This window comes from Pteropus medius, unplaced genomic scaffold, assembly GCF_902729225.1.
Source record: "Pteropus medius unplaced genomic scaffold, Ma_sr-lr_union100, whole genome shotgun sequence".
Classification (NCBI taxonomy): Eukaryota; Metazoa; Chordata; class Mammalia; order Chiroptera; family Pteropodidae; genus Pteropus; species Pteropus medius.
The window spans coordinates 490,334-518,292 of record NW_024351648.1 but is presented as its reverse complement, the minus strand read 5'-3'; the positions used below and the strand labels follow the sequence as shown (position 1 = coordinate 518,292).

Genomic DNA, 27,959 nt, shown 5'->3' with positions numbered 1-27,959 from the left:
TTCCTACTAAATCCCATGGATTTTATTTATATTCCATGTATAGATTATTTCAATACACTTGACCAATAAGATGCAAACTATCCTTTTAAACCACATCCCGGAAGCATCAATAATGATCAGGCTTTAATGCAAATGATGCCTTTTCATTTGCAAATCCAAAGAGTTCCCATCATATCAAAATCCAAGACAGGATGTTTTCTGTAAGAAAGAAGGTGGTAATCTTGTCAAATGCACTGGCGAATCTCTCTCCCCGTGCGATGCTGATTTGGGCGTGAGCTGTGTGTTCAGGCTGACTTCAGGCCCCAGCTGGCCTTTCACATTTGCACATGGCGTGTTTGGGTGCCTCTTTGCGGTTTCACTGCGAGGGTCTTTCTCTGGACCCCCAAAGCCCCTAGGGATTTACCGCTGCTGAAGAGGCCATGTTCTCACAGTGGTGCGTGTGCTGCATGGTAAAACATTCTTTTGAAAAGCCCACGAGGATCCACTTGCAATCTGTTCGTGTGCGTGTGAAAGCGGAGAGCAAGGGCTGGAAGGAACCGCCGCGGAGCACAGCCTGACCCAAGGTTACCTCCAGCAAGCGGCTGCAGCGGGAGGCGACGTGATGTGGTCTTTTCACTCTAGTTAACCCTGAATTGTGCAAAATCATACGCAAGAACGTATTCGTGTATTACACATTTCATGTATATGTATTAATTAAAAAAAAAGATTCTTAAACAAAAATAACATTCACTAGAACAAAGGTGCGTCTCCGCGGAGAACCACAGCGTTTCCCCGGGCTGTGACTGCTGCGGAAACCTCACAGCAACTACCCCTTTCCATCCTGGAACTGAGGGTGGAAAGCGTGCTCCCCACGGCATCCCAGTGGGAGATTAGGAAAGTTGGGGGCACCTTGGGTTTCGTCGCAGTGGCTCACGACCCCCAAACCTGTGCGTTTAGCGAATTCTTGACTTTTCACCATGCGCACCCACCCCCGCCACCCAACGGGTGCTGATGCGGGAGGGTGCGGCCACGGCGGGGCGGGGCAATCCGAACCCGCACCCCCACCTCCTTCCCCGCCCGCGTTCGCCCCCCACCCGCGCCCGGGGCGCCCGGCCCGCCCCCTCCCCTTTGCGCGCAAACGAACCTCGCGACGCCGCGCTGAGCAGCGGCAGGCGGGGGCCAGGCGAGGGAGGAGGTGGCCCGAGCCACCGACTCTGCAGTTGTCTCCCGAGCGCGGGCTGCTCCGCCGGAGCCGCAGGGCTGGGGACGCGCTAGCTGTTGGCTCCCGGGCCAGCTCCTCCAGGCGCTCACAGCCATGCAGCCTGGGAGCAGGCGGCGCGCCCCGGGCCGCTGCTGAGCTGGCCGGGGCGGCGGGGACGCACGCCTGCCGAGCCCCTCCCACCTTGCCCAGGGGCCGACGAGCGGCGCCCCGAAACCCACTCTTCGCCCGCAGCCCCGCCACGCCACCCTCCGCGGGCCGCAGGGGCTCATGCGGCCGCCAAGGTAAGTGCGGGCCGGGAGAGGGGCGGACTCAGCTCCGACATTCCCCCGGCGCCGCCGCGGACGCTTGCCCCGGCCAGCGCACTGCTTGCGTCCTCCCTAACCCCGCGTCTCATCTTGCTCCTCATCTTGCCCAGTCTGGAGCTTCGCTGCGCCTCGATCGCTTTAGCTCTTGGCAGCAGTAAAGTTTTTGTGGTTTGGTATTTACTCTTTTTTCCTAAAAGGCTCTCCCCGGGCAGCCGGCAGCGCGAGTGGCGGGACTGCCCCGGCGGACGTCTCCCTCACTGTCTGCGGGCTGGGAGCTCCCTTTCTCCCACGAGGCCACCTCCTTCTGGGAGCCAAGGACGGAGTCGGCCACCAGGCTGTCCCGCTGTGAACCCCCATTGGCCCAATTCGCCGAGCCCCCTCCTGCCCGACGCCGGGCTGCCTAGGCCAGCGGCGGAGCCCGCGCTGAGCGCCGTCCCGGCTCGGGTCCCAGCGGTCCTTTGCCTGGGAGCGCCAGTGCGCGAGAAGGTGCGAGACTTAGCTTGAGAGCTAAGAGATGGAGCTCCCGAGTGGCCCCGGCGTCGCTAAGTGGCCGGGTGAGCCCGGCGGACCTGTCACAACGATGACTCTGCGCCTCGCTGGTGCGGTGGTTCATCCCAGGGAACCAACTGGGACAGGAGGACAGGTGTATTTAGGGAGAGGATCGAAGTGGGAACGCTCGGATGCAATTCTTGATTGCATCCTGTTAATGTAATTATATTAGATTTGCTCGGAGGTAGAATCATCTCCCCAAATTGAGATTTTAATGGGAACCTGCGAGCTGCTATTATGTGGTGTGGTTTCAGAAGGCGTTGGATTGTATTTATTTTATAAATCGCGTGTCTTGCGGACGGTTTAGGGGAAATCGCGCCATCTAGCGGAAATGGTGAGCGGCGCGTTCCTCTTAGGCTGCAAAGTTGGGTGTCCTCTTAAGCAGGTTAACTCCAGAGCCGAGAGGGGAGGAAGGGGGGCAACTAGCTTCTAGGAAAAAGTAATTCCTGGTGTGTCTGCAGTGCTGCTGAGCCCGATCGCCCAGAAGCCGGGAGCTCAGCACGCTGAGCCCAAGGGACAATTGCAGGTCATGCTGAGTGCCAAGTTGTCACCTCAAGGAGTTCCATCACCTTTTCCATCTGGCTTTAGGATCCTCCAACAGAAATATAACATAAAATATTGCCTGCTGTTAAAAAAATACTGGTTCTTCAGACATCAATAGCAGAAATCTGAAAAACCTTCGCACGGACCTTGCTCTTCTCCCGTGCATCACAAACGAGTAATTTTTCAGGCGAATCTTGAGTGATTTTTTTCAGGCAAATCCCTAGAAAAGAGATTGACTGTGCTCTGAAGGGCAGCTGAAGGAGAACTGGGAAAGGGTCTCATGCCAATCTATACAAGAACGGTGCAATATACCAAAAATGGCATTTTTACACATACAAAGAAAAGGTTTTGCACCATTCCACTAACACAGCAGGTGACAGGCAAGCCCCCTTTATAAGGGACATGATCTCCAATTAACAACTGGGGTAGACTTCGCTGGATGGCAAGCGGAGCGGAGGAAGGCTCTGGGTGGGGCACCCACACACACATCCAGGCAGCTCCACTTCTCTGTGGCTGGATTTTGCTGCCACCTTCCAGGCCAAATGGAATTAGCAATGAGCTGAGTTCTCTTTCCATTCTGAAGGGGACGGCGGTTCCTTGTAGGTTAGTGTCATGTTTTGCTTGCGGTGAAGACCCTGCCTCAGTGAGGTCCTCTGAGCTGCAGTGGTGGCAAAGGAGGTCCCAGCCTTTTTTTTTTTTACTAACCCTGCCTCCTTCCTAGTGGCAGTCAGGTGTTTAATAGACATGTGGAATGGTGGGTGGCTTGTCCAACCAACGCTGCCATGCTGTCTCAAACTGTCTCCATTTGCAGATATTGATTTGACAACCAGATCTGTGACAAAAATGGTCTTGCAGTAACCTGGCATCTTTTTCAAGGAGAGTTTCTCTGACCTCTGCTGAGAAACCTCTGTCTGCTTTCTCTCCTTCCAAGCCTCTCCAAGGCATGACTCGCTGCCTCCCCAGTGTGTATAACAATAGAGAATGGAGGCATGAGAAGCTCCTATCTAATATGACCCTCGTTCAGCTCTTTGGTCGCCCCATATGAGACCAAAAACAGGAATTTTTAGATGAATAGATGCAAAATAAAATGAATAGGCACTGAGCATCCCTAACATGGGGACAGGGAGTTTTTTGAGCCATGCTCCCAGCGATGCTGGCTGCTTCCAGGAAGCATGCAGGAACAGGTGCTGGCATTTCTGTTTCTCAGAAGTTGCCCAGTGAGGTGAAGGGGCATAGCCCAGGTTCTCCAGGTTTAAAGTGCTATTTTCCCTACAGCCTTACTACCAAATGAATTAAACTCAAGCACTTGCTTTTACCTTGTATGGTCCCAAAATTTGGTCACAAGTTAGGAGGTCTGAAGAGGTCTGCCATCAGGGGAAAGAGAAGGGATATTCCCAAGTGAAACTGAACACAAACTAACAGGCATTATCAGAAACCAGTGCAGGCTTATCGGAATCTGTTACTTCTGTGAAATGAAAAGGTATTACTCCTTTTAAAGATCACTGTTCTAGAACTTGACATAATTCCCAAGGGAAGTTCAACTGACTTATAAGTGTCTGTGGCATTCCTGTAGCTCTTTAGAAGATGGTTTTGCATTTCAAACAATATTCATTATTTATTCACTCAACGAACTTAACTGAACATAAGTTTACCCTGAAGAAGGGAGGCTCAGGCTTCCCCACTTGCCCAGTGTCCAGCCCTATTCAAATGACAGGCACCAGGCAATGGAAAAACTTAAGGGCTGCCTCACCCAAGTGTGCACACAAGGTCAGGCTCACCTGTGGACATTATGAGGTTCCGGATGACAGCCCACGCAGGTCCAAAACTGCTCATAATCCCTCACTGCTAAGTTTGGTACGTCATTTTGCCCCCACACAAGGAATTTGTGGGAGTTTAATTAATGTTGTTTTACATCAATGCAGCTAAGATAGCTTGACGTTTAGATTTCAACATACTGACTTCACAATGCTTCCTTTACTATCCTAAAGCACACCTGGTTTTGTATCTTTGGGTATCTCAAGATCATACACTAAGGAAAAACGTTCGTATGTTTTTGATCATTTCTGGGAAACGGTGTATCTCTAAATATATTCCCATTTCTAATACATGATCTATCATTACACAAACAGGGCATATTATTTGACTAACAACAGCAAAATAAGCCCTGGGTGAAGATGAGAAACAGCTGTGGTTTGGTGGGGAAGACATTGAATCTGGTATCACAAGGCCTGGGTTTGAGCCTCTCTCTGCTATTTCTATTCTTGGCGACCTTGAACAAGTCAGTTTCCCTGAGTCCCATCACATAGTTAAGATGACTCTACAGTTACACGGGAGACTTTTTCTCACAACGGGAGTTCAACAGAACTTGAGTGTAACTGATAATGCACTTAGAACCCACCAGAAGTCAAGGTTATCTGGAAGACCTTGGGGGAATTCTGCAGCTTTCCTCACAGTTCCCACACGTTACAAAGACTCTAGCAGAACGAGGAACATGGTAGACACTTCCTTATAATCCAAACAATGGTTCTTATCCATGTTTAAAACTAATATTGGCAGCTACTTATCAACACTTACTCTATGCCAAGCATCTGTTCCAAGCATCTTCTCTGTTCTAAGTGGTCTGTTATTGTATTAACTCATTTAATACACACAATAACCCTCTGAAGAAGCTAAAGCATGTTCCCAATTCACAGGTCCAGAGAGTCTGCATGTTCTCAGCCAGCATGCTGCATCGCCTCTCAAGGTAAAAGTGAAGAAATCCCCTCAGCCTCCCACAAATTCAAAAAATAAAACCATGGTGGTAGAGGGGAAAGTCACATAAATTTGACACATCAGTTCTTTCTGGATTGGCACTCGGTCCCACTTCCCATCAGCTGGGGATCTTCTTTACTTCAGCTTTGCATAAGCCATTCTAAACAAGTTTGAATTTGATGAATAACTTGGTTATCTGTTCCTATTGCTAAATGTCTATGGTATTTGTGCTTGGCACCAAATTCATTAATCTAAATACTCCAGCCTTCTGCTGGTTAAGAGAGAGACACAGACTTACTGTTAGTTCAAACACTTGCCATTTGGTGCCTAAATGGTTCCAAGCTGGTTCTTCTCCCAAGAACTTACTGGAATGGGGAGAGGTAAACGATAGGTTGTCTGTTCTTCATGACAGGAACATGGTTGAGTCTTGGTATGAGTACCCAAATGCTGTTTTACAACAAGAGGTTATAAATGTTTTTTAAGGTGTGGTTTCAGGTATACAATATTATTGCTGGGGATTATTACCGAAGAATTTCACGCTGACCTTAAAACACAAAATTGCCACTCTTGAAATAACATTTCCCACTTGTGCAGCAACATATTTACCTGGCAAATCCAGAAATATTACAGACGAGGCTCCCCAGAGTCAGGCGTGGGCAAGGCCAATTAGTTACAGAGCCAATATTATTTAACTGAATCCCTAGAGTCATGGGGCTGTGGAGCTGGGAGACCACCCCCCTGCCCAGGGCAGCCAGGCCATGATTCTGCAGATTAAGAAGCTGAGAGTCCAGAGATAGGACAGATCACCCAGGAGCCACAGAGTTAAAGCCACCCCATATCCCAAGACTCTCTGCATGTCCACTGCAATGTCTAGAATGTCTCAACGCTGACAATTAAGCAATTCAAAATGCTGTGGCTTTTGTACATGTCTTTATAGGCAGAAGAATTTGCAAGCTTTCAGACCAGATAGTAGCTGTGCCCCAGAGTCTCAGATGAGAGGCTCGAGAAGGGGGGCGGGGTGAGACTTTCATATATGAAATTCCATTTTATACACGAGCCTATAATCCCAGTAGGGAGAAATGGGAGAAGTATCAAAAAAAAAGAAATTGGCTGCTCTAGGAGCTTACTGAGAAACTCAGAGGTCAAGAAGGAGAGGTGTGAAAAGAGGGAAGGAGGCTTTAAACCAAACACCAGGGAAACGAGCCCCCAGAAACTGTTAGCAAGTCACCAGGGAGGCTCCAACCAGGAGGCTGGGGGAACACAAAGGGAGTCCTGGCTTCTGTTCAGAGCAAGGGGATGAGTGCATGGATGGAGTAGGGTTAATAGAAGCAGAGAGAAGACCAAGCATTTCTGTGCCTGGGAAGGAGCTGGTGAGCTCATCAAAGGTGACATGACAGCCAAGAGTCACCCAGACCTGCCACCAAGCCAGCCAGGTGACCTCAGGCAGGTTACTTGCATTCTGCAATGTAATTTGTGATAAGTGTGAGTTGTCTGACTTCTGAATGAGAAGGGACAGAATAACGATCTTTAAACAAAATTGAAGGAAGTCCTAGTGAGGATGTAGATTTTTGAAGGCTTCTGGGCATCCCTCACACAGACTACTTTTCATCCAATTCTGTCTGTGCATACATCTGTACATTCCTTTTGGCTGGTGAACTCGGTTCTTCTCTGACTGCTTAGCTCCTGACATGATGGAGGGTTCATAGGACTATTTAACTGAAAGAGAAAATAAAGTAAGAAATACTTATTGGGGAGGGGAGCAGGCAAGAGGTGGCCAATAGTTTTTGGTAAACTAATAGCCAGCTAGCTTAATTGATTGATTGACTGATTGATTTTAGATGTGTTTTTATCTGTCCTGGGACCACCTGGAGGGAAGGGAGCAGTGATAATTAATGATGGCAGTGATACTTGGTGGCCAAAATGTTCTTCCGCACCAGGCCTGCACCCAAGGATGTACATACACACTGGCCCCTCCGCCCACAAAGGGAGCCCACCCATCTAGGAAGGGTCACTTTTAATAGCTACTTTGAGAGAATATACACTACAAAGTAATATCACCAAGCACTTTTTAACGTCCCAATTAACTAGACAAAACACAACGTACATTCTGAAAAGAGACCATGAAACTGGACCAATCTGTTAGCATTCTTTGAGGAGGTAGAAACAGGCCTGGAGACGAAGGAGAAACCCAAGGATGAATTATGTTTAGACATCCAAAATTCCTTCTGACAAAGTTCCACCCCCAAGGTCATTTATGATAGTAAGTTGTTCCAGAGTGTGAGGGAAATTGCCACAGATCGGAATTGTCCTTAAAGACGGGAAACAAAAAAATAGGATAAACAGGTACTTTTCCAGATGAAGAATTATAAACAGTGGGGATCCCCAAGGCTTACTGGTGCTCCCAGACTTAGTTTTAAATGTTCATATTTCATCTGGAGGAGAGAAAGTTCAGATGGTTCCAGGCCTGTGGATGAAATGAGGGCTCTGTAGAGAGATGGCAAACAAATGGAGATTAACTGCGGGACAGGGTTAGGCGTTAGCAAGAAAAATGCATATTAAGCTTTTGCAGGGGCAAGCCTCAGTTAATGCGTTTAGGAGAACCTAATCCAACTTACAATAAAATAGACTCTGTCCAGTCTGTTTATAGTCACAGAAAGGGATCTTGGGGGTCTTTTCAAAATGTTGGCTAAAGGCCGTCAGGACCAAGTGTTCAGAAAAAATGCAAGAGAAAGTCTCTACCCTGAGGCCCAGGCTACAACCTAGGGGAGAACGCATGACAGGAGCTGTCTGTCTGAAGTCAGCTACAATTTGAGTGACGTGAGTTTCTATGGTGAAAAAGTGCTGAGTTCCAAAACCCAACATTTCAAGAATTTCTTATTCTAGCAAAGAATTGGAGAGCTGTCAACAAGCTGGTTGGTTTGGCGAGTATAGACAGATTCCTCCAGGTCAACACAACCCCATCATACTCCTCTGTTTGGGGATAGATTTCTCTTGATAGTCTAAACTGTGTAAAGGCCAAATCTCTACTTTCGTTATGTCCAAATGCAGCCTCACACATTTCTCCTTGTGAGAAAAAAGCCCTTGGCATCCCTTCCTCAAATGGCAAAGCTTCTGCCATGAGAACTGGGTCTCCTCCCCACTTGGGGGGAGAAGAGGGTCCCGTGGCCCAGTGCCCCTCCCAAATTGTATTACCAACCTTCCCCTTACAGATGGACGGACTGAGGTGTAGAGGCCAGACGTCCTGCTGTCGAAGGTCCACTCTTGGACCAGGACAGCCTGGAAGGGGCGGCATTCGGGTCTTCTGAAGCGACACAGCCTCTCTGCTGTGTTCCTGGACCTGGAGATGCTGTAGCAGCGGTGGTGGTGACTTCACTGGTGGGAATGCTAACGGGTCCCTTCTCTCTCATTAGCGGGAGGCTTTAGAACAACTTGTGAAAGGCAAAATCCAGCAAATGGTGTTAATTGGTGGACCTTGAAGGTGCCTCTGTGCAGTCTGGCTCTGTGCCCTGCCTCAGTGTGCCAGGGCTGTCCTGAGGTTCTGAAGAATAACTTGTTGGGTCTGTCCCAGGAACGAGACAAGCTTGAGAGGAAAGTTATTTGAGACCTGGATTTTGAGGTAGTGGGCTTTCACTGGACAAACCTGTATGTAGCATTTCGCAAACTGGGGAATGATAATTAGAGCCTGTTGGACTGAGGCCTAAATATTTGAGGAAAATAGGTTGGCACCCCAACTGCAAAGACAGGTGAGCAGTTGCTATTGTGGCTTTTTGTCCTGAGGGAACAACAGCTTCCTCTTGCTGCGTGGCACAGCTGGCTGAGGCCTTAGTCCCCTTTCTTACCTGTTTTCTAGCAGCCAGATTCAGAAGTATTTGTGTCTTCGCAGACTCAGGGCTTTCTTCCCTTGCCCAAGCTCGCTCCCCCAGAGCAAGCCTCCCTTCCTGGGGAGGGGGGAGCCCCACAGCGTGTGTGGCCTTCGGCAAGTGAGGACTGCGATAGTGCTGAAGAGAAACATCTAAATTGGATAAAAACTCTGAATTTTTTTCCAAAGAACCAGATGAGTAGGCTTGGAAGTGAGGTGAGGGGGCCAAGGGAGGAATTGGTTTGACTAAAAACACTTGCTCTGGTCTATTTGTGTTCCATCCAAAAGATGTTTCTCAGGGGAAGCTGCCAGTCTCTTAAATATCCCGAGAGCAGCGGCTGAAGAGCTGCAGGGCCTAGGGAATCTTGAGCAGGAGACGTTTTTCTCCTGGAAAAATAAGTGACCGAGTCAAGGGAAGTCACCACCCCGATGGCTTCCCAAGATTGGCCTCGGAGGCAGGGCCCTGAGCACAGCGGGGACCCCTGTACCCACACCTCCTCCGGGGAGGCCGCCGTCCTCCTGCCGCCTCCCACAGGCTCGCGGGCCCCCAGCGCGGGAGCGCGGCCAGGGCAAGTCCTGGGACGCAGCGCGGTACTTGGAGGGGATGCTGGAGGCGGCCGAACCCCGGCAGGGTGGGCGGCCCGGGGCCACGGCAGGAGGGCCTCGAGTGCGCTCGCGGCTGAGGTCCAGCGGGACCCAACTCCGGACAACTGGGAAGGGGATTTTCGGCCTCTGGCACCGAAGACACTTCTGAGTGAGAGATGTCGCTGGAGGCTTCGGGACAGCAGTCTAGTTGGAAAGGGGACTTGGGGTTTGTCTGCAGGCACAGTCTCTCCTTGGGTTGAATATTTACAGGGAAGATTAGGGGGCGCGCTGCCGCCCTTGTCCTCTGCAGGTCTGGCCGGCCTGGGGGACTCGGTCCTTTCTACGTGGGGAGTCGCGGGGCGACCTGCGTCCCGGGGTTCCCGAGGTCCCCGCGGCCCGCGCCGCAGCCGGGCCGCCCAGATCCCCGCCCAGCTACCCCCGCCCCCGCGGGCGGTGCTGAAACCCGAGTGCGAGGGGGCGGGCGGCGCGGCTGCGGGGGTGGCAGTGCCGCGCCAGCATTGGAGGGGACCCGGTGATGGATGGCGAGGGCGGGGCGCGCGGGGAGGGGGCGCGCCGGGCGCCCGCGACCGAGGGGGACCGAGCCGCCCGGCTCGCTGCTCCCGCCGGCGGAGCGAGGCTGCCCTTTCTCCGCAGTGTGATTGATTTTCTGCTTCTTTTCTTCTAAACTCTTCTTCCAGGGAGAGGCTAGTGGTAACAGGCCGAGCTGGATGGATGGGTATGGGGAGAGGGGCAGGACGATCAGCCCTGGGATTCTGGCCGACTCTCGCAGTCCTTCTCTGCAGCTTCCCAGCAGGTAAGGCGCCGCCCCGGGAGCGGGGACAGCCGGCCGCCCGGGCCTCCTCGCAGCCCCGGGCCATGTCGTGGAGCGAGTCGGAGCTGAAGATCATGGGTGACCTCCACCCCCACCCCGGGGATCCCGCCTCCCTTTTCCGCGGGTCTTTGTGTCTACCGCGCCCCGCCGAAGGCGCAGCGGATGCCCGCGGGAACCCGAGGGTGGGGGAACCGGGCTCGGCCTGCACTGAGAAGGAGCGGGGCGGGGAGGTCGCAGGGGTCGGGGATGCCTCCCTCCTTCCGCGAAAGGGGGATCCTGGGACGCGTCATTCAGGGGCCCCGGAGGAGGGGGAGCAGAGGAGGCACGGACTTGGAGCAGGGGGCACTTTCCGCGGCTCCTCGCCCACCACTTTGGAAACCTGTTCGGTGCCCATGGGTGGAGCAGGGGGCGCCCCCAAGGTCCCAGCCCAGTCACTGACTCCCCCTCCTGCGGGACCCCGTCCCGGCCCCACGCGGGGAGCCCGCGAACTCGGCTCAAACCAGCCCGTATTCCTGTTTGATAACATCCCACGTCGCCCCCTGTTTGTTTTTATTGTGTCAGAAAGGGAGAGAATTTCAGAATTAAAGCTGAAAAAGCCCATCTGTTTCCAATGAATCCCCCATAGTTTTTCACAATGTTTTTGGCAGATTGCTGCTTTCAAATTCCTCGGAGCCCGGACCTCTTGTTTTTGTTGGGGGAAGGGAGACCAACTCCACAGAGAAGCATTTGTTCCTTCCCAAACGCTCCAATTTCTTGACTTTTTTTTTTTCCTTTCGGGGGGAGGGGGAAAGCACGAAACTTAAATCCCCGCACTGTTTTCTTTATAATGTTTCATAAAACTTTATTTCATTTTTGCCATATGCTACTCACAGCCGGGAAACGCTTGTTAAACCCTTCATACCCATTTTTCTCTTGCTAAAAGTACAAATAAAATCCAGTGTCATGGGCCGAAGGGGCCCCGTTGCAAGGCGGGATCTCCCGGCCGTTGCCATTGTGTTGCGGGCTTGGAGGTGTCTTCTTGCAAAAAAATGCGAGTTTGTTTCGCTCCGCAGCCCAGCGCGGATGCGCAACCCCTGCGCACCACCGAGTTTTGCAAGAAAGGACTTGAGTTAGACCGGGATTGGGTTGTTTTGTTTTGCTCCTCAGCCAACTAGGTTTCAGGAACTGGCAGAACTGGGCCGGCCAGGCTGCAAGTTGGGGCTCCCGACGGGCGGACCATGCAGGCCGCGGTAAAGGGGCAGGGATCAGTTTACCTTCTCGCCCCAGCCGTGATCCCGGGCCCCGGCGCCTGCCGGGTCCAGCGCGTCCAGTTCACTCAGCAGCTGTGTCCCCAAGGGCTCCCTGAAGAGCCGCAACCTGCTCCCACCCCTGGATTCCACTGGGGAGGCCCCAGCCAAGAACAAGATGGGGGGTTGTCAGTCCCGGCAAAGACCCTTGGACCTTTTTTGCCCTAGCCCCGGAATATTAAAACCTCCACAGTGGGTCAGACAGCAGGGGTTCCTACTCCCCCTCACACCCCTTTTTAAAAGGCAGTTTCTCCACCTACTGGAGGGCCTGGCTGAAAGGCTGATTTGGTTCCCTCCCCAAAACTGAAAAATACAATCAAAAAGGACCCTTTTCTTGAAAAAGAAATTCTCCTTTGGGGGAAGCAGGAGTTTGCCATGTGTGCACATCTCCGTTTGACCTAGATAAAGATCCAGCCCATTGGAAGTTTTATCAGATGGGTTGATAAATGGCTTTTGTCCCCTGGCTGCAGTGGGGGATGTGATCTCAGCTCCAAGCTGAAATTGAGAAGGGGGGCTTTGAGGCCCTTAAAACAACACCTTCCCGCTCTTAAAGTGGCAGCACTTGTTAACTTCTTGGGCTAGAGAGGGAGGAAAGGAAGGGCTGACAGAGGGACTCAGAGGCCAAGGGAGCTGCGAGGGCTGCTGGTGGTGTTTTTGTTGGTTTTTTAATTTTATTTCTCCACCTTTAAAACTTTATTTTAAAATATCCTTCACAGTCTGAGGAAACTGGTGGGTTATGTAATTCACAACCCAAATTCCATCACTTTTATTTCCAAGAAGCCCATTTCTTTTTTGGCGTCGAGGCTGGTAACTAAAACCTGGCAGATAGGACAGATAGCTGCCACACTGTCACGCCAACTGGCTAATGTTCTAATTTGAGGCACTGACAGCTGCTTTTAGTCAAAATCGCCCACCTGACTGAAAACTGAGCTTTCGGTATCCCCAGACTCGATATCCTGCGGGCTCCGAAAACTTGTACGCTCAAGAAACCTGGGTGAAAAGACCGTGTTTTTAAGGAAGAGATGAAATGGGTCATGGCCGCAACAAGGAGATATACTGTGATGCACTGGCAGAGGCTGCCTTGGGGTAAAGGCAGAGAACCTGCAGGTCTTGGGGAGAGCAGGGTGGGTGTCAGAGAAAAAGGAAAGCTCCGGCAAGTGTGAGACACAGGGATAGCCAGGCACTCCGCGTGCCACGGCTTCTCCCACTGAAGACAGGTGGACTGTGGCTCCAGCAGCTGCCTGAAAGCATAGGTTTGTTCAGTGCTAGTCAACTTGAATGTCTGCCAGGAGTAAACCCAGAGGAGTGCAAATTAAATTGGACATAGTTATGTGGAGAAAGATGTCTTAACCTCTGCTAGACTGAGAGGGTTTGTGTCTTTTGAGAGTGTTTACATGTACTCACTCAACGTGTATGGCACACCTCCTGTGCCTTTAGTGGATGGACAGCGGCCACGTCAAGCTGGGGGGAATGGGGCAGAAAAGGCTTTAGAACAGTCTTCCACAAATAGCAGCCTCTTGAAAGCACAATTAATAGATATTTTATGAATTCTGAAACCATTAGGCCTTCATAAGACAGATCTCTAAGAGAACCTGTCTGAGGCATATATTTTTGATAGGCGGGTGAGTTTCCTGTAACAACGTATAGATGCTATACTCCAGCACGGTTGTTTTCAAAGTGTGGTCCCTGGACCAGCCCCATCAGCCTCCCCTGAGAAATTGTTAGAAATAGAAGTCTCGGCCCACCCCATACCTGCTGAAACAGACACTCAGGGGAGTGGGGGGGACACTGCAGTCCACACTCTAGCAGGCCCTCCAGGGGGTTCTCGTGCCCTCCCAAGACTGAGGACTGCTGTTCTAAGGATTATTGCCCTGCAGCCTTTCTTTTTTCTTTATTTCTTTCCTTTCACTTTTAAACTGAAGCTGTTTTGGACATGTTAGTCCTCAGTGGAGAAACTAGAGCTTGGGGAGACCAAGGCCCTCTACAGCGCAAATGCCTATCACGTCTGTGTCATTATAAAAGTGAGATTATTTCTCTCAGAGCTGCTCTTAAGACATATGCAAGCGAGCCCACCAGCCGATGTTGTTGCCCTCCCGTAGAACTTTGTGTCCCAAAGAGAGAGAATGAAATGATGTCCAACTACAGGAGTCAGATGGCAGCAGGGCAAGCTAGCAGGCTGGTGTGTGACACACCAAGGAGTCCACAGGGCAGAGCCTTGCCTCCCAGTGGGGCTGGGATGTAAAATCCTGCAGACAGTTGGCCCTTTAGGCCATGAGGGTGAATAGGGGAGTAAGGAGAAGCTGTTTGGTCTTCTAGGAAACCTCTCTAACAGGTTGGAGAAATTGCCGGCAGTCACCCCAAAGCTCAAAAGAGAACTGGGGAGACAGAATTCATGGGCTCAGCTGAGGATACTCATGAGGTGGGAAACAGAATCCCAGGACCCTGTATGCAGTGGGGTGGGTGGCGCAGTTTACATGTTGGTGGCATGTGGATCCTGGTAAACATCTATTCTTCAGTGAAATATGCAAGGCCTCCAACAGAATTGGCCAGAGAACCCCAACTTTATGTTTTGGTCAAATGGTGATATGCCATGCTGTTTTAATACTTGGCTAAATTCAACCTGCCTAAAATCGAAGGCACCGTTTCTTCTACTCTTAGTAGAGTAGAAGGTGACCAACTCATCTGAGTTTACCCACGACTTTTCTAGTTTTAAAATTGTAAGTCCCCTGTCCTTAGAAGGGTGGTTACTCACCCTAGATTCTCTCCTCCCGTTCCCTGGACTAGTACCTCGCCTGGGTCTTTTAGGGACCCCACCGCTCGCAACTGTGAAGGCCTTGGTGTGGTATGGGTCTGGTCACCTGAGGCTGGGCCTCCTTCCTCCTTCCTCTGCCCTTTCTTGCCTGTCCCTGTTGTCACCTTACTACAAGCAGCTGCCCAGCCCTCGGCCCTGCCTTCCTGTACCACCCACCCATGGAGCTGCCAAGTGAATTGCAATCTTTTTTTCCAGAAAATGTTTTCTGGTTATAAAAACAATACTCATTTTTAAACCTAAAGGCTGAAAACAATAAGAAAATGAAAATAACCGAAATTCCACCCTCCCACAGACAACCATCACTAATGAACATTCATGAATGTCTTTGAGACATAATACCTTTCTGTTGTTCTCTCCAAAGTATGATCGTATGGAGAACAATAATTTTTAAAGCTCTTCCATTTATTGAGTGGTCAAAGTATACCAGGCACTCGCCTAAATGCTTTAAGTACGTCACCTCACCAGATTGCCACTCCTTCCCCTTGAGAATCATCATTCCACTGTGCAGATGAAGAAACAGAGGGTCAGAGAGGTTGCCTGATATTACACAGCTAGTGAGCAGCACGGCCAGGAGTAGAAAGAACCCAGACCCCTGCCTTTTTCCATATACCTGATCTCGGATAAACACACTCATTACATTTGCTATGTAGGCTATTAGACCTTGTTCTATGAGCATATATGGCTTTTAAGGTGGGGGAAAAAATAAACTTTGGAGATAGGATTAGATAGCAGAATGGAGAGTGACTACATTTTCCATGGACCTAGCCTTTCTGCTGCCTCTGCTATCCTGTCCATCTCTGCCTTAGCATTCCAAGAAGAAGATGCCACCCAACTGTAGGTCAGGAAAACCAGTTGGCAGGGCTGTCACTCTGCAAATTTTCCCGACTCAGATTATGTCTTTCGGGTTTTTCTTATTTATTCATTTCATGCGCCATTTCACCCAAGCAGTAGGAATACTAAGACGCCTATTAAAGTCATCCCTCTACGCCCAGGCCCATGCAGAAAGGGGCCCATTATTGCCCCCATGCTACGTGTAAGTCTCATGATCACAGGCTTACACGACTGTGTGCGCTCCAGGCGCATGCCCAGCTGGCCTGCTTTTGCCCTCCCACTGCAGGAGGAAGGTGGAGGAGTCAGGCTCGCCTGTGGATGGTGGTGAGGGAGAAAAGCCACTTCAAATGAATGTTGACCTGGAGCGGTCAAGCAGATGAGCCCGGGGTTGCTGCAGGCGGAGCCAGGGTGGAAAATGAGCATCTCTGGAGCCAGCCCTAGACTCGGGAAAAGGAGTTATGCCTTAAAGTGGAAAGATCGAATTGGTCACCTGCAAGCTTCGTTTCTTTCTGAAAAGCAATGTCTTTCTTTGCCCGTAACCATGCTCCTTGTGGAACACAGGGTAGCCTAGTTCTCGGCCCTAAGCCAGGATGGTATTGAAGTGGAATCTCATGTCTCGCCTTGCTCATCGTGGGTCCTTTCTACCCAGAGAAGCCCTCAGCCTCCTGACAGTCCCCCCTGTGGCCTAGAATGTCCTGTTTGCTGTCGATCTGGCTCCATGTGACCCCAGTGGGAGCTGGGGAAGGGTATCCAGTTTGTAAGCTGAGGTGTGCCCTCTTCCTTGGCACTCAGTGTGGCTTCTTGCGACAACTTGGCATGTGCGGAGGCTGGGGCAGAGCAGCTGGGTGTGACCAGGGACGGTGCCCCCTGCCTCAGCTGGCTGAGTGGCACTCAGCCACCTCTGCCCACACTTGGCAGGAAGTTCACCCCCAACTCCCCAATCCACCCTCCCCCGCTCCTCAGGTCACTTGAGATTCTTCGAGAAACTTCTTCTCCTCTTGCCTCGCTCTTTCTCCTGTACATCAGCTCCTAAGGGAAACCCCAGGAACTTTCCAGTGCGTTCAAGGGGTGGGAGACTCATTGGAGTCATTGGCGAGGTCAGTTCCCTGGGGCATTCTTAGGCTGGACTGGGACCGAATGCCTTTTCGGAAACTTGATCAATTCTGGCTGCTTGTAGGTTAAGTAAGGTAGCATCTGCTGCACCTGGTGAAAAATCCACCCCATCACCTGGGTGTGTTCCTTTCAGTATCTGATGCCAAACACCTGGTTGTTTAGGGCAGGACGGTAGAGTGAAATTCCTACAGGAGTGACACAGCCAGCCAGCCTCAGGCATCGCTCAAGCAAGGAGATTCCAGAACACTGCCCAGGCCAGAGTTCGCTAAATACTGGCCCTAGATCCGTTAACTGTCCCCTCCTAAACTCAATACTAAGGGACTGGAGAGGTGGAGAGTGGCCCGTTCCTGCTGCTGGCTGTCACGCTGGGTAAGGCAGGGTGCGCCCCCCCACAGCGGGTGTTCCGTTCCCACCTCCTTCAGGACCCGCATGGTGGCTCGTTGCCTCCGCATCTGTGCTGCTCTCCCTCTGTTCTGCCTGCTTCTGTTTTGATTGAAGCCGTTGCCTCTTAAGTTACACTGCGTCCTGAAATAGTGTTCTCATCGTGCCCTGTTCTCACTGAAAATTATCCAGGGCTCCATGATCAACTGGATCTAGTCTGAAATCCTTAGGCTGGAGTATCAGGGCTGAGTCAGAAGAAAAGCCACCGGGGTATGTCCACAGAGGGATCTTAACATAGCGGGCAGTGGATGGGTGTGAGGGCACAGAGTAGCAGGAAGTGGCTTACAACCCTGGGTCTGGAGGGACAAAGAGAAAGGGAGCTTGGGGGCCCAGGTCACTGAAAGGGGTTCCTGTCTGACTTGGTCTCAGTGCTTTGCAGTAGCTCCAGCTGGGTGGTGGTGATAGAAACAGCCTGAGGACAGAAAGTAAACCATCTGAACCAACAGCCTTCCCTTTGTCTAGTGCCCCCTTGTGGTAGAATCTAACAGGGAGCCGGGTGACAAGAGAAACTAGGTTTTCAGAGTCCCTGCCCCACCAAGCAGAAGAAAGCGGGTTGAAGCTGAGCAACATTTGCTTTACCACGGGCACAGCTGGTCCTCAAGGTTCGCGTGTCTTGCCTCAAACTCCTGGCTGCACGCTCACCAAGCAGCACTTTGCCTCCTGCCGACTTCAGCTGTGCTAGATGGAGGCCTCGTGTTTCTGGGACCCCTCCTGGCATCACCCATCAGATCCCACTGCCCTTCAACGCCTGGTTGAAATGCTACTTCCACGATACCCTCTCATCCTCCATTTGTGCATCTCTGTTGTGGTTTAGTATTCAGAGGAAACGTGCTTGATTTGCATTCTAGAAGTTTCCATGGCTGACTGTTCCTGAGCACAGGCGCTCACTAGGGCTTGTTCCAGGAACAGCATCGAGCACGGTACCTGGCACACAGTAGCGTCCAGAACTTTCAGCAAGTCATGAATCCAGGCAGTTACCAGGCAAGGCACCGAGTCTTACAACAGCTATTTGACCTTGTATTGGGGCTTGTTTTCAAAATGAGCCTTTTACTCCTTTAAGAGGCAGGTTTTTCTGTTTCCTGGCTCAACCCCCGCCCCCCCCACTCGCTAGTGAAACCTGATCTAATCCCTTTGCACGCGGGTAATTTATTGGTCTATTGGGCTTTTCTTGGTGGCAAATTGCATTGTCTTTATTCCTGGGTTCTGGCTGTGGAGCAGCAGCTCACCGCATCCCTAAAGCTCCTTTCTCGGGGCCCATCCCTCACACCCCCCTGGGCACACAGCAAAATAAGTTTGATTGGGCTTCTTTGTTATGCAAACAAGACAGTAATAATCAGGCTATTATTCTGAAGGCTTGGGCTTGATTAACAGTTCAAAGGCGGTCCCTAAGGCAGCTAATGCCGCTCTGTGGCGTAAATATTTTCATCCTGCCTGGGTTGGTACAGTTGGTACTCCAAGTTCCCTGCCTCTGTTTCTGTTTCTGAGAGGCTCTGGGTTACTATTTAAAGGACAACAATTAAGTCAGGCAAAGCTCCGTGGCTGTGATTTCTCCCTGCCGCCTATCAGTCCACTAAGGAAGCTGCCTAGAGCCCAGTTCCCCGCAAAATGAAATGTTATATATGTGGGGTGCTGGGGCACAGATGCTTTGAGCGTGGGAGCCAAAAATTCCAGGACAATGATAAGGGGCCCTTGCCCTCGGGGGACTCGTGGGCAGGAGGTGGCACTGAGCTAGAGTGGCATGGCATGGCTCACAGAGCAGCTAGGGGGTGAGGCTGAAGAAAGTGCCACAGGGAAGCCAAGGAGCCGTCCATCATTTACATTTATATTCGACCCTTTTCTGTGTGGCTCCAGAGAAGGATCGGCCCGCGAAAGGCCCTAGGAAGCAGGCGTGGATCCAGAGCTGGAGCATTTCAGAGCAGGAGGGACCGGCCTTGTTCTAGCAGAGTTGCAGTGGCAGTGGGGACCGGATGTCCACTAGGCAGGGATGCTGCAGGGAGATTTCCTGCCGTAGAGGCTGGCCGGAGGTGGAAACTGGGGACCTCTGGCGTCCCTCGGGCCCCAGGTTCTAAAACTCCACAGTGCACCTTGAGAAGCCAACATGGAGGTTGGTCCCAAAGTGATTATTAGGGCTCTTGATAAATCGATTGCACAGAGAGACAGGAAGCTCTCGCCCTCATTGCACGAGTCAGGAGCAGATTGGTCCAATGGTTGCCGAGGGTCCACTCTATCCCCAGTAAGTCTGGGAGCCCACCGTGCTGTAGGCATTGCCTGCACCCCACCCTTTGCCCCAGCTGGCCAGTCTTTGCAGCCTCTGGATTCTCTTTTTTCCACCACTAGCTAATCCTGAAAGTCCTATCTCAAGAGGCCTGGGTCAAAACAAAACATGCATAACGGACTTCTAAGGAGCACAAGGTCTGTGGGGTGCCTTTGCATTTCCCTGGGCATCTGGGGTGGAGCCCCGGGTGGAAGTTAGCAGAGGCCCCCAGAGCTGTCCCTGCCAAAGGCCACAGTGGCTAAACTTCCATTCGAGTCCTTTAACCCCCTGGCTCTGTGCGTCTTGGCTGTCTTGATCCACCAAGAAGTGGCCCCAGGGCCAGAGGAGCCACTTTGCCGTCTGCAGGAACCAGGCAGAAAGGAGGCAGCTGGCCGCCTTCCGTCACGCTGGAATCACCAGGGTGGCTCGCTCTGCAAAGCTGGTTTCCTCTTCTTGCTTGCACAAGTTGCAATAGGATCTGTTTCAAACGCTCAGACTTTCCTCTCCTTGCTTCTTGGACACTCGCATCAGAAGAGGCCAACCAAGGTTTATGGCCTGGAATTCAGGCCTTGCGCTTTTTTATTAAAGATACTGAACATAAAAATCGGCCCCTCTGGGGTCTCTCTGGCAGGTGACACCACAGCACAATTTTTCCTTTTGATGCCAGGCCAGGTTACATTCCAGTCCCTGACCTGGGGAGGCCTTCAGCCTGTGATTTAGTTTACACAGGACGGCAGGATGACTCCATGGGGGGCGGGGGCCCCTCAGTTCACCACCCATGGGGACTGACCAACCCTGGCATCCCTGATGCCCGTCCCCGACACCCCCAGGGAATGATAATCCCATGCATGTCTATTTTAGGCAGCCAGGCCCTGGAGAGCTGTGTCACTGCCTGGAGAGGTGGCAGAAGGGAATGGGAGCCACCAAGTCCAGTCTCAGCTCATCAGTCTCAGTGGCCCCTTGCAAGCCATGCCCCCCGATCTACAGCTTCTCCGTGTAGGATGGTGCTTGCGCTTCCTCTTAAACTCCTAGGAAGGTGTGCAAGGCCCCAGGGTTTTGAGTGGCTGAGGACACCCGGGAAGCCAGGTTCCTACAGCCATGGTTTTCAGACATAGCCATTTATGGCTAACTATTGCTTAGGTGTCAAAGCTGGTGACTTGTTTTTTAAAAATCACACAAATTGGGGCAAATACAAAGTCCTCACTCTCAGTTGCCTCCCAGCTTGCTCTGCTGAGCAGGATAGAGAGGGCGGGAGGCACGTGGACGAGGTGACAGGGACCAGGCCCTCTGTGACCAGGGCTAACACAGTAATCACACTAGCAAACATTCAGTGAGCTTCAGCTGAATGCTGGTGCCCTTCTGAGCCCTTTACCACTTCCAGCAAACTCCCACAGCAGGTACTGTGTATTACCCATTTTCCAGGTGGTATGAGGCATAGAGAACTTGAGCCATTTGCACAAGGTCACAAAAGTGACAGAGCTTGGGACACGCATTTAACACCAAGGCTTAATTACCCTCCGGGTTCCTGTTGCTTTTGCCAAACTCTTGGGGATGGCTTTGAAAGTGTTAACAGATGTCAAAGGCCCAAAGGTGGCCTGTCCCGCTGTCGCCAAACACTAACCAGTCCTCTCCACAGGGGCCACTGCCAACCCTTGCAGCGTGCCTGCCTTATTATAGGCTGCACAGAAGAATCTGGAAGGCCTACTGGGGCAGATCCGCCCTTTACTACCACCTGCGCGCGGGAAGGGGGCCGGGGTCACCATCTGTGCGAGAAAGTACAGTGTGGGTGGTGCTGTCTCAAATGGGGTGTCCTCATGCACGCGCCCAGCCTGATGGCGTGTCTCGTCCTTTCTCCACAGCCACCTCCCCGTGCAAGATCCTCAAGTGCAACTCTGAGTTCTGGAGCGCCACGGCGGGTGGCCACGCCCCGGCCTCGGACGACGCCCCCGAGTTCTGCGCAGCGCTGCGCACCTACGCCCTGTGTACGCGGCGCACCGCCCGCACCTGCCGGGGCGACCTGGCCTACCACTCGGCCGTTCATGGCATAGAGGACCTCATGAGCCAGCACAACTGCTCCAAGGATGGCCCCACGTCACAGCCACGCCTGCGCACGCTCCCGCCACCCGGGGACAGCCAGGAGCGCTCCGACAGCCCCGAGATCTGCCACTACGAGAAGAGCTTGCACAAGCACTCGGCCGCCCCCAACTACACGCACTGCGGCCTCTTCGGGGACCCGCACCTCAGGACTTTCACAGACCGCTTCCAGACCTGCAAGGTGCAGGGCGCCTGGCCGCTCATCGACAATAATTACCTGAACGTGCAAGTCACCAACACGCCTGTGCTGCCTGGCTCGGCCGCCACGGCCACCAGCAAGGTGAGGCTGAGACAGGATGGGGCTGCCCCGTGGGGTCCCACCAACCTGACCCAGACGCCTCCTGCACCCACCATGTTCTTACTGCCAGTAAATGAGCAGATTATTTAGAAAGGAATGTTCTAGAGATTCTTAATATTGCTTAGAGTGAGATATTTTATTTAACTGGGCAGAATGAACAGAGTGACATAACCTGGCGTATGTAAAAGGCAGTTTGTGAATGCACTGTGCCTGGTTAAGGATGTCTAAGGGGACCTAGCTTGTTTTGTGTGTGTGCACGAGCGTGTGCATGTAAACACACGTGTGTACACACTGGATCCAGATGTAAGATGGATTTCTTATTGGGGTTATAATCCAAAAGAAGCACTCCCTAGAGCATTCCGTTTCAAACTTTCATTATATTCTTGCCCCCAAACTACATTTTTGTGGGACTGTAGTGTTAAAACCCCAGAAAGAGAGCCTGTGGTGCAGGCAGTGGGACGTTCCCGTCCACCCAGGTTCTCCTTCCCCGTCACTTCCGAGGGTCTCCCCGACCTCACATTCAGACTCAGCCAGAGGGAGACTGGTGGCCTCTCAGAGTCCAGGCAACAGGGTCACCTGTGCCCCCTCAGGGCCCGGCCTGCCAGGGCCCCTGGGGTTTCCAGGTTGGCAGCAGGTCTGTTTCCCTAGGAACGGCATGTTGCAAGGGTGCCAGGCTGGCCCTCAGGGGCGTTTCTGTTCCTTCCCATCCCTCCACGCCCCAGGGGAGGACAGTGAGGTAACCTGGCAGCTCGGAAGATTCCTGCCAGCCCTCTCTCTCTGTGCCAGTGGCCCTTGCATGCCCGAAGGGGGTCTCTTTATGGGACCCCCTGCTGAGTAAGAAACAAAGTGAGTCTTTGCCCCATGGATGCCCTCGAGGCCCTTGGCCCCAGGCTGTGCACCTAATGGGTGGCAGGATTATGGCCGGCTCTCGCTCTGCCCTGTTCCCCTCCCAGCCCTCTGCAGACCGAGGGGGGCCCTTGTCAAGGGCCCAGCTGCTTTCTCTGCAGCCCCTTCACCTACCCACCTCCCACCGTATAGCCAAGATAAATGAATGAGGGGAGCCTGAGGCTGCAGCGTCTAAATCCAGCAGCAAACAAGCTCTGGGAGGGGACCCTACCTCCTCGTCCCATCCTGGCAGGGGCACACGGTGGGTGGTGCTCCTCTTCCTGATCCTGGGTGGTGTAAACACCAAATGTGATAATAGAGTCAAGGGAGGGATTGTGGTTAGTGACCGGTGAGGCTGGGCTGCTACCCGCAGTGCCTGGGGCCTGCCCCTGCCTTTTCTCGTAGGCCTCCGTTACTCAGGTGTTATCAGGTGTGTGCGTTGGTTCATTCATTGATTCAGCAAACATCTACCAAGCACCTCTTTTGTGCCAGCCTCTGTGCTCAGGCATGCCTCCCTCTCACAGGTTCCAGGCTAATAATGGAGAACAAAGACTGGCACAGGGGTGCTGGTGCCGAGACGGGAGTGGGGACAGCCTGGGACCTCCAGGGAAGCAAGGAGAAGCCAAGGAGCTTTTATCTTCAAAGTGATGGGGGCCTGGGCCTGCCATACCCCAAAGGAAGCCTCTGCCAGCCACTTCTGCTCACTTGACCCCATTCCCCTCCCGCCTCCCCTCAGCACCGTGCCTTCCCCAGGGGCCTTTGCTGACTTCCCATGATGTTGGCGTTATCCAGCCCAGCCCAGCCCGGCCCTGTGTTCTTGTGCATTGTCTAGTGTGTTCCAGCCCAGGCTGACATTTTAGCCAACTTCCTGCCCCCATGGGACTGCCCCATGCCCAGCCCTCTGCTCCTTCTTTCTCCTTCCAGCTGTGCTCATGGCACCCCATTTTACAGATGAGGAAACGGAAGCAGGGAACAGCGAACTCAGGCCTCTGCCTCCCATCCCCTCCCCTCGCTCGTTCGCCTGTAGCGCTTATCAACACACGGCATAATTTATCTGCTCAGTCTCTGCCCCCCAGATGTGAGCTCCATGAGGACAGGGGTCTTGGACTGTTCCAGTCCGTGCGGATACAGGCCCGGCATGTAGCTGGTGCTCCGTAAACAGCTGATGAAACCCGGCTCTGCCCCGTGCTCAACACAGTGGGGAGCCCGAGGCCCCTCGGAAGGGGGGGTGCAGCAGAGAGAGGAGAAGCGGCCGCGCCCGTGGCCCTGTTGGCAGCAAAGCCGCCCGGCTTTCGACAGGCCCCCTTCATGCTGTTACTTGTGGTTGAGTCCCTGGCACAAGCAGCCTGTCAGCCGTCCAGGAGCCTGTCTCCACGAGAGGTGGCGCTTATAGCAAAACCAGCCTTTCCTGTTCCAGGAGACGAATGCCACTTGGAAAGCAGCCCCCCACCCCCCAGAGTGTTTGTGTGGCCCCACACACCAGCAGGGACACCAGAGTCCCTCATCCTGCCCCCTGCTCCAATGACAGGACCACCCACTGCTCAGACCACCCTGGCTGCCCCACCTCCTGGCCCCCTGCAGGGCTCCACATCAGGGTGGGAGCCTTGGATGGAGGGAAGGAAGCAGCAGGCAGTGGAACCGAATGAAGTCGCCGTTTTTGGAGGCCAGGGATGATATAGTGGCAGTTTCACGCGGTTCGATACGGAGGACTCGAAGCAGGACAGAGAGGCTTTGGCCACCTTCGGCTTCCCGCAGCTGCCCACAGAGCTCGTGTCCCAGGTAGACAGCAGAGTCCCAGGTGCCTTCGGCCCAGGGGCACCAGCTGGCATCTGGGCACGAACAGGGAATGAGATGGTTGCTTCTCTCGCATACAGTCTTCGTAGTTAAGATTTTGGAGGAAAGAGCAGCCAGTCATCTCTCCCATGACGATGGGGGTGAGGGACTCACACATACTCCCCAGGCTCTTTGCCTCCCATCCGTCTCCCGGGCCACCCACTCTGTAGGTTTGTGGCCAGAAAAGCCCAGGAACTGGAAACCAAGAGACTAATCCCGGCTCTGCCTCTTGGTGGCTGTGTGACCTTGGCCAAGTTGCTTTACCTCTCTGAGCCAGTGTTTCCTGTCTGCAAATCAGAGGTAATGTCACCCTCCCCTGCAGTGCCTGCCACACTGACCCAACGAGTGTAGCTGTGTCTGTGGTTCCCAAGAGGATAGTGACTAACACAGCGAATCAGCTATCTGTCTCCTCCAGGGGCTCAGCCCAGCCCTGGCCCCAGTTGTAGGCTCCGGCAGAAATGGGTCAACCTGCCCTGGCCGTGGCCAGAGTTTTGCATTCAGCCTGAAGCCCCCCTCTTCCTTCCACTGACCGGCATCTTGTTCCTCTCCTGCCCCCGGCTCCCCTCCAAGACCCCGCCGGGTAGCCCCTTAGGGCAGCCTACGTGGTCTCTGCGTGCCTGCGTGGATTTGCCCTCTCTTTCTTCGAGCATCAATCAGCTTCTTCTGTTCCACCTGCCATTAGGTTCAGCCAGTGGCTTGAAGTTTTTTTTTTTTTTCCAAGAATTCTGCAGGAAGTCCACTGGCGGTGTGAGAGACATTAGATGCTTATGGACCTTATGAGTTTCCTACTGCTGCTGTAACAAGTACCGCAAGGTGGTTCAGACAGACAGACATTTATTTTCCTATAGTTATGGAGGCAAGAAGTCCGCAGTGAATCTCACGGGGCTCACATCAAGGTGTCGCCGGGCTGGCCCTTCAGGAGGCTCCAGGGGAGGGTCTCTTCATTGCTTCCCTCGGCCTCTGGTGGTTGCCAGCATCCCTTGGCTTGTGGCTTCATCACTTGAATCTCTGCCTCGGTGGAAACATGGCCTTCTTTCTGTGGTCAGATGTCCCTCTGCCTCTATTTTATAGTCTCCATAAAGTGATTTGCCATGTAAGGCTCCAAGGATTAGGGCCGATATCTCGGGGGCCATTATTCAGCCTATTACAGTGGATTAATGACATTTAACTTTTAATTAGCTGTGCTTTCTTTTTGTGATTCACCATGACATATAGTAAATGAGCTGGTCTTCCATTTAGGGTAGTGATCTCAAGTTCCTGTTCTAAGTCAACTTTTTTTTCAAGTAAAAAAAATAAGGTGTTTTAAAGAAAAATATTAAGTACGCAAGAGTGCAGGTGGCACTGAACGGTGACCACAATGGGGAAGGGACGGTCTGGGGCATCCTGAGGGCCCCTTCCATTCCCCCGAGAGCTTCATAAGCACGGGGTGGGGCTTCTCCCTCCGCAGTCGCTGGCATCTCTGACGCCCCTCTCTGCCCTCTTCCTTGCAGCTCACCATCATCTTCAAAAACTTCCAGGAGTGTGTGGACCAGAAGGTATACCAGGCTGAGATGGATGAGCTCCCAGCCGCCTTCGCCGATGGCTCCAAGAATGGTGGGGACAAGCACGGGGCCAATAGCCTGAAGATCACAGAGAAGGTGTCCGGCCAGCACGTAGAGATCCAGGCCAAGTACATCGGCACCACCATCGTGGTTCGCCAGGTGGGCCGCTACCTGACTTTCGCAGTCCGCATGCCGGAGGAGGTGGTCAACGCGGTGGAAGACCGGGACAGTCAGGGCCTCTACCTCTGCCTGCGGGGCTGTCCCCTCAACCAGCAGATTGACTTCCAGGCCTTCCGTGCCCACGAGGGCCTGGGCGCCCACAGGCCCCAGGCCACCAGCCCCACACCCGCGGCCCCCGACACCTTCCCGTACGAGACGGCCGTGGCCAAGTGCAAGGAGAGGCTGCCCGTGGAGGACCTCTACTACCAGGCCTGCGTCTTCGACCTGCTCACCACAGGCGACGTGAACTTCACACTGGCTGCTTACTATGCCCTGGAGGACGTCAAGATGCTACACTCCAATAAGGACAAGCTGCACCTGTACGAGAGGACGCGGGAGCCACCGGGCCGGGCAGCGACTGCAGGGCTGTGCCCGGCCCCTCGGCTCCTCCTGGGCAGCCTCCTGCTCCTCACCCTGCTCCCTGTGTTCCTGGAGGCCCTTGCTGCATAGGATGGAGAGCGAGGCACACTGCCTGTCCCCAAGCTGCCGGCCTGCAGAAGGGCTGGTGGCTTCTGGTGGCCCCGTGGTCTCTGCAGGGGTCAGAAGCAGAGGCAGCTGCTGGCCGGTGAGCTGTGGGATGGTTACCTCGGAGCTGCTGGCAAGTGCTGGGGGCGTGGGGCGGCCCCTCGCCCTCTCTAGGGCCCTGGACAAGGTCATGGTGACTGACTGGTGCTGTGATGTCTGTGACAGTAGAGCAATGTGGGGGAGAGCTCCCCTCCCCCCGCCCCACAGTGTGAATGTGCAAAACCGAGCCCCTCAGGCTGGAGCCCCCACCCCGCCAGAGACGCTGCGGAAGGTCAGAGTCCGCTCATCCCACCCCCTCGCAATGCACTGAACAGGCCCGGCCGACTGCTGCACGTGCCCGCCGCACGCACACACTCTTACACGAGCACACTCGCACACACGCAGCCGGCGGAGCCGAGACTGGACCCCCAGGTGGGCCCCCTTTCCCCTGGGGCCTGGTGCACTCCCAGGGCGTTGCTGGGGATCTTCGGCAAACTGATATAACCCTTTGGCCAAAAGGTTGTGCCCTGCTGGGACCTTTCTGCCATGGGCTCCCTGTGAGACCCCACGTGTGCCGCGCCTGCTGTGGGCACGGGCTCAGGCCCGGTTACCAGGTCCCGCCTCGAGAGCCCCCGCGCAGGCAGTGCGTGTTGACACGTGCTCTGAGTAACGCCACTCGTGGGCTTGGATGCCCTCCTCTGGCCCTTCCCCTGCTGGCCCCAACTCCCCACTGTGCTTAGGAAGTCGAGTTGAGTTTCTAAATGTCTAAACAGAGAACTACCCCGTGATTTCTGTTCCTTCCTCTCCAGCAGATGGCAAGAGCCCTCGGACTGGGGCACATGGGCCGCAGGGCATGGGCAGGAGACCAGTGGACAGGGCCAGCTGGCCTGCCCTGATCCTCTTTTTTTGCCCACCTGCCCCCAGAGCCCTGCTCCCCACCCTGTCCACCCAGATCTGCATTCCGGGGAGAGGAGCAGCCCTGGCAGCGTGTCTCCATCTGGCCCCTTCCTTAGCCCGTGGCCACACAGCCCGGGCTGACCATCTGAAGAGGCCCAAACCAGCCCAGCCTCTGCTGCTGCTCCAGAGACCCCCAGGGACCCAAACGGGCCAGGCTCCAGAGGGCCAACCTCCTGGAAGCCCCACGGCCACCCACTGTCCCTGCCCGCCCCCCCAGTGTCCCCTGCAGCCCTCTCTGCTGTTCCTCAGGGACCTCTCATACACTG

At 53.5% G+C, this 27,959-nt stretch overlaps 1 protein-coding gene and 1 long non-coding RNA gene across 3 annotated transcripts; one reads left to right on the top strand and one right to left on the bottom strand.

The window, feature by feature from the left end:
* On the bottom strand, positions 1 to 1,255 carry LOC120587324 (uncharacterized). Its single transcript, XR_005648920.1, has 2 exons — positions 1,124 to 1,255; positions 1 to 627 (listed from the first exon to the last, which is right to left on the bottom strand). It is a non-coding gene; the product is annotated as an uncharacterized LOC120587324 (long non-coding RNA).
* Positions 1,203 to 27,959, top strand: RGMA (repulsive guidance molecule BMP co-receptor a). 2 transcript variants are annotated; one of them, XM_039844052.1, is made up of 4 exons: positions 1,203 to 1,482; positions 10,492 to 10,607; positions 21,222 to 21,736; positions 25,963 to 27,959. In XM_039844052.1, exons 1-4 carry the CDS (start codon positions 1,469 to 1,471, stop codon positions 26,680 to 26,682), a joined length of 1,365 nt encoding a protein of 454 aa, XP_039699986.1. In that variant the 5' UTR covers positions 1,203 to 1,468; the 3' UTR covers positions 26,683 to 27,959. The 2 variants fall into 2 exon arrangements, with proteins under 2 accessions (XP_039699986.1, XP_039699985.1); XM_039844051.1 differs by lacking the exon at positions 1,203 to 1,482 and adding an exon at positions 5,292 to 5,341.

Excerpts from the sequence above, each read along its gene's own strand:
- RGMA (XM_039844051.1), top strand. The coding sequence starts at position 5,307 with ATGTTCTCAGCCAGCATGCTGCATCGCCTCTCAAG. Across the intron at positions 5,342-10,491 it reads ATGCTGCATCGCCTCTCAAG|GGAGAGGCTAGTGGTAACAG; the intron begins GTAAAAGTGAAG and ends CTCTTCTTCCAG. Across the intron at positions 10,608-21,221 it reads TCTCTGCAGCTTCCCAGCAG|CCACCTCCCCGTGCAAGATC; the intron begins GTAAGGCGCCGC and ends CTTTCTCCACAG.